General features: G+C 53.0%; 1 protein-coding gene across 1 annotated transcript in view; it reads right to left on the bottom strand.

The window, feature by feature from the left end:
* Positions 1 to 3,338: 3,338 nt before the first annotated feature.
* Positions 3,339 to 6,572, bottom strand: part of Rbm5 (RNA binding motif protein 5) — a 29,175-nt gene continuing 25,941 nt past the window's right edge. Inside the window, exon 15 of the mRNA XM_023704605.1 lies at positions 3,339 to 3,409. Coding sequence (XP_023560373.1) covers positions 3,339 to 3,409 — 71 coding nt within the window. The remainder of the gene's footprint in view (positions 3,410 to 6,572) is intronic.

Below are 6,572 nucleotides of genomic sequence, written 5' to 3'. Positions count from 1 at the left end.
GGCCAGCTCAGCTCAGCCCACCAGGGGGCGGGGCTGGCTGGCATGTGGTGCTGGGGGATTAGAACCGCAGTCCCAATGCTTTGCTAAGCTTGTTTTATTTTTTTATTTTTTTCTTTAAGTTTTATTCTTTTTTTATTGAGAAACAAATATCAATGAGACAGTTTCAAAGCTGATTAATAGGACAGTTTCAATAATTAATACATTGCACATTGTTATTTCTTAGCGGTTATCCATAACTAAGCTTGTTTTAAATAGGTGCTTTAGACCACTGAGCCATCTCACCAGCCCTGAATTGTTTTTTAGAGGAGATTTATTTTTTGTTTTTGGTGCCAAGGACTGAACCCAGGGCTTCCAACTTGCTAGGCAAGCATTCTACCGCTGAGCCAAATCCCCAGCCCCTAGGGTAATAGTTTAAGGCCTATTCCCTGCATGGTATGTGCATATGGAAGGTGGGGAGAGTTCTGACTCTGACCCTAGAGAAGAACAAGTGCTAGGAACCCAAGCAGAGCCCAGAATTACAGCCATCAGGTATCTGGGGTAGAGCTGCCTACATACACACCCTGCTAACCTCAGTCTGCTCCAGCAGAAGGTATTGCATGAGCCCTGCCAGGGCCTGTTGATTCCTCTTTCACCTGCACTCCTCATTCCAACTTTGATACTTAAGTTTTTTTTGGTGGAACTGGGGATTGAACTCAGATCCTGGCATTTGCCCGTCAAGCGCTTATCCTACTGAGCCATCTCCCTGGCCCCTCTCATTCCAACTTTGGATGAGGCTCCTGGGCTGGGCCAGCCTGCTAGGATCAGCCTGCAGGCCTTCTTAGAGGGTCTGCTCAGCTGGATTTGTTCTGGCTGATACCAAGCTTGATGCCAGGCAGGTCACACTGAATGGTTTTTTCCAGCCACCTGGCACTTTCGGGAGGACACTCTGGAAGCCCTGCCCCAGGACTTTGTCACAGGGCCTCAAGTATGGAGGCCTTGGCAGAGCTGTGGTGCAGTTCAAAGTCAGTTCCCTGGTTAGAAGAGGGCATAAATCAGTGGTAGAGGGATTATTTAGCATGCATGAAGTCCTGGGTTCCATCCCCAGTCCTCTTTTTTTTAGCGGAACTAGGGATTGAACTCAGGCCCTTGCGCTTGCCAGGAAAGCACTTATCCTACTAAGCTATCTCCCCAGCCCCCCCTCCCCCCAGTCCTGGAAAAAAATCAGGTTCCTGGATATCAGAGAGCTCTTTGGGAATGGTTGCTGGGGTCTGGCCTTCCTTGGGATCTATCACCCCAGGAAGACCCCACTGGCTGTAAAGAGGAAGAGATAAGCAGCCTCTCTGGTTCTGTAGCTGCTGGACACACCAGGCTCCCCACTTAGGACATCCTCCTTGCCCTAGGACTCAGCCTTCCCTCCCTTCTCCAGAGCCTAGACTAGGGCTACTCTGGCCTGGGAATCTGGGAAGGGCAGAAGCAAAAGGAAAAATGGATAAGTGCAAGGGTGGTGGCCACTGAACTCTTTCATCCCTTCCCACTACACCATCCTCCTGCCTCCTTGCCCAAGATCCTAGTTTAACCCCTCCCCCCCCAGCTGGCAGGGGGACAGAATGAGTGACGCCACCACCATCAGGAATCATGTGGCTTTGTCTGGGCTGGTTGAGCCTACCAGGCTGGTGGGAATAATAACTCATGAAAAGTGTCAAACAGATTTTATTATTCTACTTTATGGGAGTGGGGATGGCATGGACTCGGGTGTTCAGACATATGTGGGTCCTGAAAAGGTTTCATGGGTCTTGGTAGGCAGGCAGCAGGGACCCCGACCCCCAAGTGGAGTGGATGGAGGAGACTGGGGAGGGCAATGCTCACCCTAAACAATCAGCCTCGTCTCCAGGACTTCACTACTTGGGAGAGGGAGGGAGTGGACACAGGCTCCGGTAGGGTCCTCAATCTAGGAGGTCTCTGTGGTTTCCCAAGGGCACCTGGCTTGCCTGGATCCTAGAAGAGGTGCTGCCTTTGGCCCTGTGCTCTTTGTCTCTGACACCTATCTGAGGATCCTGAAGTCCCTGGCTTTGGGGAAGCAGACCTGGGTTCCTGGAGTTACAGCGATGTTTTACATCCGACATGGAGGTCCCAGTTGACCACCCACTGATGTGATAGGAAAACAGGCACAAGTTAGAGCAGTGGGCAAGGTGCCCTGCTGCAAGACTGCTCCAGAGCTGTCCTTGAAACTCTTCTCTCAGGGAGGCTCTACCTGTGGGAACATTACATGGAGAGAGAGACAAGCCAAGGCATGGGAGTTACAAGCAGACCAGGCAGGCTCACGCAGGGCGCACTCCCTGTGACCCCATGTCTACACCCAGCCTACTCTGCTTGTTGTGGAGGCAGAGGACCTACCTGTCTGTCCTGGATGTCCATTTCTCTTTTTTCAGCCTGGATGAGGGATGGTGCAGGGAGTGGATGTGGAACCTTGTGAATTTACAGTGACTAGCTTGAACAAAGCAGGTACCCAGGGATGGAGGATTCTACTGGGAAGAGGGAGAGGCAGCTGGATAGTGTCCTCACCCCCTTCCCTCCATCCTTCGCATGTCCTCTGCCCAAATCCAGCCAGCCTAGGGTTCCGCTGTGCTAAGCTCCTTAGCACCAGGACGCAACGTAAACAACATCTGTCCCCTGTTGTCCTAGGGTCTGAGCCCCAGTATCTTGAGATCCTCAGATGAGGCCTGGGGACGCACTAGGGCTCCTGCACAGGCACACAGCCACATAGGTTGCACCCTCTCTCAGCCTCCAAGATGTGCCAGCTTCTGCCTGTTCAGTCATGCCCAACTCTCATCTTCTGGCCCTAGACCTGGGCAAAGGAGTGAGAAGAAGGCTATCCTGTTCCCCAGAGTCTAGTCTGGGTGGAACAGTCAGAGATGAATTGGCAGCAGAAGTCTTCCTACCAATCCTTCTAACCCTCCACCTCCGGCTAGGAGCTGTGCACCCCCAACATTCTAACATTCGGAGAAGAATAGGGAAGAAATGAGGTGTCTGAGGATGAGGACTGAGGGGTGGAAATTACCTCAACTGAATTTTAAAAACCCCTGGCTGGTTGCCATAGTAACAGAAAGGTGCATCCCATCACCATGGCAACAGGCAAACACCGAGGTCTGCTGCTGGGATTGGGGATTTGGGATGTGGCCGAAGGGGGTGGGCAGAGGAGGAAGGCCCGGACTAGAGCAGCTGGGGGTGGAGTGGGTTAGAGGCTGGGAATTACTGACTCTCACCTTTCTAGTGAGCCAGAGAGGCCAGGCTGGAGATAGAAGTGGGGTTACAGGAGAAAGAATTGCAAGGAGCATTTCTTTAGCTCCCGCTGCTCACTACTATCTCTCACTGTCTTCTGACTCAGAGGGACCTGGAATGGGGTCTTCCGTGTAAATGGGGGCATCCGGTCCTGAAAAAGAAGTGCAGAGGCAGAGAGCAGCTCCAGGGTGCCCAGAGATAACTGTATAATATGTGGAGGAAGCCAGATGCACCTGCAGGCTTGCTGCGCACACCAGAACACACCTGGAGGATGGCTCCTCAAACCGGAAGTCATCTCCTGCAAGGACCTGGTGGTCTCTGGGACTGGAGAAGACCTATCACCAGGACCCTATTTTAATGTGAAGGTCCAGGTAGAGGCAGAGAGGCCTCTGTCACCACTGAGGACACTCAGGGAGCCCAGGACAGCCAGAGCCACAGGTGATTTTAGCAAGTCCCAGTGCAGATGCAGCACTGACTTGAAGCCTTTCCTGTCAGTGTGACCTTTCTACTCCCATAGGCACCAAGCCAGGAGCTGGACATTCAGGCTCACTGGCCCCACTGCCTGACATGCTGCCATCAGAGCAAGTCTCTTGGGCTACCCAGTGACGCCATAAGATGCTTGTTAGACACACCTGGGAGCATTGTGGCTCCTGGAGTCTCTAGCTTTCCCATTAATGCATTAGTGCAGTCAAGCTGCAGAGATTACATGGGCTGCATGCGGCCTTGGAGACCTGACTCGTGTGTGTGTGTGTGTGTGTGTGTGTGTGTGTGTGTGTACATGCATACACACAGAACAGGCATCGAACAGAAGAGGGTGGGAATGTTACCCCGCCCAGCCTGAAGCTTCAGGTAAGCTTGTTCCAGTCTAGATTTCCAGGCCCCCACACAAGGTTCTCTTTAGCTGAAGCATGGCCTGGGCATGAGGACTCTGAGGAGGCACAGACGCACCAGGCAGGGCTGATGCATGAATGCCCAAGTGGGCTGTGTAACCCTTAGGACTACCTGGGCTGAGAGAGGAGCAGTCACGGTGGAGGTTTGGAGGAGATGCCAGCTGGCTCTGGAGAGGTGAGAAGAACCCTAGGAAGTGTGATGGGTAGAGCACTCAGGGTCCTGGTTTGATCCCCAGCACTAGAAAAAGCGACAGAGACAGAGTAGGAAGAAGAGAAACCCGGTGTCCTAGGCCTCCTGCCATCTCTCCAGAGCTCAGCAGTGTGGTGAGTCTGCTCCTCCAGGAGGCTGCCTGCAGATGGGTAAAGAGGGGCAGAGGCCTTCCTGCCCGACCCCTCAAGGCCCCCAGGGGCAAGTCACTGCTTAGATAAGAGCCCCATCCAAATGTTCCACCATAGACAAGTATACCTGAGCCACAAGGGCCCCAGGGCTACCCTTTTCAGGATGCTACCTCCCCATTAGCCTGCTCCCTAGATCAGGGAATCCTGAAGCGCCAACCAACAACTGCTGTTTTGCCAAACACAGGAACACCTTGCATGGCCCATTCCAGCTCCTAGGCAGGAGTGCCCAGCTGAGGTCTAATGGGCCCCCAGCTGGCAACTACTAAAGCGGGAGCTGGGCTGGCAGCTGAGGGTGGGGTTGGGGGCATACCTGTCACACATATGCCTCTCACACAGGTGGGCATGTTCATACAGAGCCTGCAGGCACACACACTTGTCCTTGCCCAGAAGTGGCTGAGAGTCCTTTCCAACCCGGAGTCATCTCCATCCCCATCCTCTCCCAAGGCAGCTCCAAGAGGAACCCATCCATGTCCTGGGCCTATAGCCTACTAATGGGAGCTGCTGGATGTGAGGGCCACAGTTCCAAGGCTGCCTCCACCTCAGCCCCAGCTGGCCTGTACCTTGTACCACGAGGACTGGGTGCTTTTCTCAGAGCTTTTCTGGGTGGCCCCCAGACATGCATGAGCAAAGCAGGGGGAGGGGCATCTCTAGACAGGAGCCAGAGAGGGAGGTTGGGGGTCACCTCGCAGGCTCCTGGGGCTGCCCTACCCCCTCACCAGCCATGAGTCCAGGTAGACAGGTCCTGACTGGATGCCTTTCTGGGCACTGCACCCTGTGAGCAGGTTTGGAATACATGAGAGATCCATGAGTCACCTAGACCCAGGGTCCTACTGGGTTCACTTTTTTTCCCCCCAGAGACAGGGTCTCCCTATGTAATTCAAGCTGGCCTGGAACTCTTGGCAATCCTGCTAGAGCCTCCTGAGTGCTGGGATTATAGGTATGCACCACCACACCACACTCAGCTTGGGTTCACTATTAATAACTCAATTTTTGCAGGATATGGTGGTACGCACTTGTAATTCTAGCACTTAGGAGTCTGAGGCAGGAGGATCACTGAGAGTTCAAAGCCAGCCTAGGTTACAGAGTGAGTTCAAGGCCAGCCTGAACTGCATAGCAAGACCCTATCTGAAAAAACAAAACACTCCATAAATTTCAGGGTTGCCTGGATGTCCTACCTCAGGACTGTCTCTAAATGTGGCTGAAATGTCACTCTGGGTACAACAGCTATGCACATAGGAGAAGTTAAATGTGTCCTGGGTATACTGTGTGTCCTGCCCCTAGTTCTTGAGTGTCTCACCTACCATAACCAAAGGATACTGACTCCCATCCTGAGTCGAGGGTATTGCATCATGTTTGAGGTACCATACAGACACCCACGACCAAGGAAAAATATTTATGTTTGGAGCGCGAATATTTACCCATATTCCACCCACATGCAACCTGGAAGACATGTACTCCCCTCCACCATGCTGTGTTTGCTAATGAACTTGGGACAATGTTTACCCCATGCTGGTTGCTTAGATCTGGCATCCCCTGGGTGGGGGCTTAGCTGTGTGCTCTGAGAGGCTGTGCCCCTCAGTGAGGAGTGTGCATACTTATCAGTATTCAGATCCACTGGGCCTGCCTTGGAGTTCAGTATTCATTCCCACTCTGGTCCGAGATTTAGCCCACATTGGTGCAGTGTTTACTAACCTTTGGGTACACAGGGAAGAGCATCTCCTGCTCCCTGTAAGTCTCCTGCTCTTGAACATTCGCCCCTCCTACTGTTGTTCCTGGAAGCCAGATGGGGAGATGTTTGGGGCTATGGAAAGGATGGGGAAGTTGAGACAGCTCAGAGAAGCATGTTCTGGGCTAGAGGACCCTTTAGGTCTCTGACCCATAACACACAAGAGGCTGGAGTTTCTTCTCTGACACCAACCCCTCAGAGGAGCACTGAACAGCCCCCCCCCCCGCATCTTCCTCACTGTGTCTCAGTGTCATCTTGGTGAGCATGCAGGCCCGTGTGTGTGTGTGTGTGTGTGTGTG

Source organism: Octodon degus, unplaced genomic scaffold, assembly GCF_000260255.1.
Source record: "Octodon degus isolate 3935 unplaced genomic scaffold, OctDeg1.0 scaffold00008, whole genome shotgun sequence".
NCBI lineage: Eukaryota > Metazoa > Chordata > Mammalia > Rodentia > Octodontidae > Octodon > Octodon degus.
Note: the sequence above shows the minus strand (reverse complement) of the source record. Positions and strands in the feature narration are given on the sequence as shown.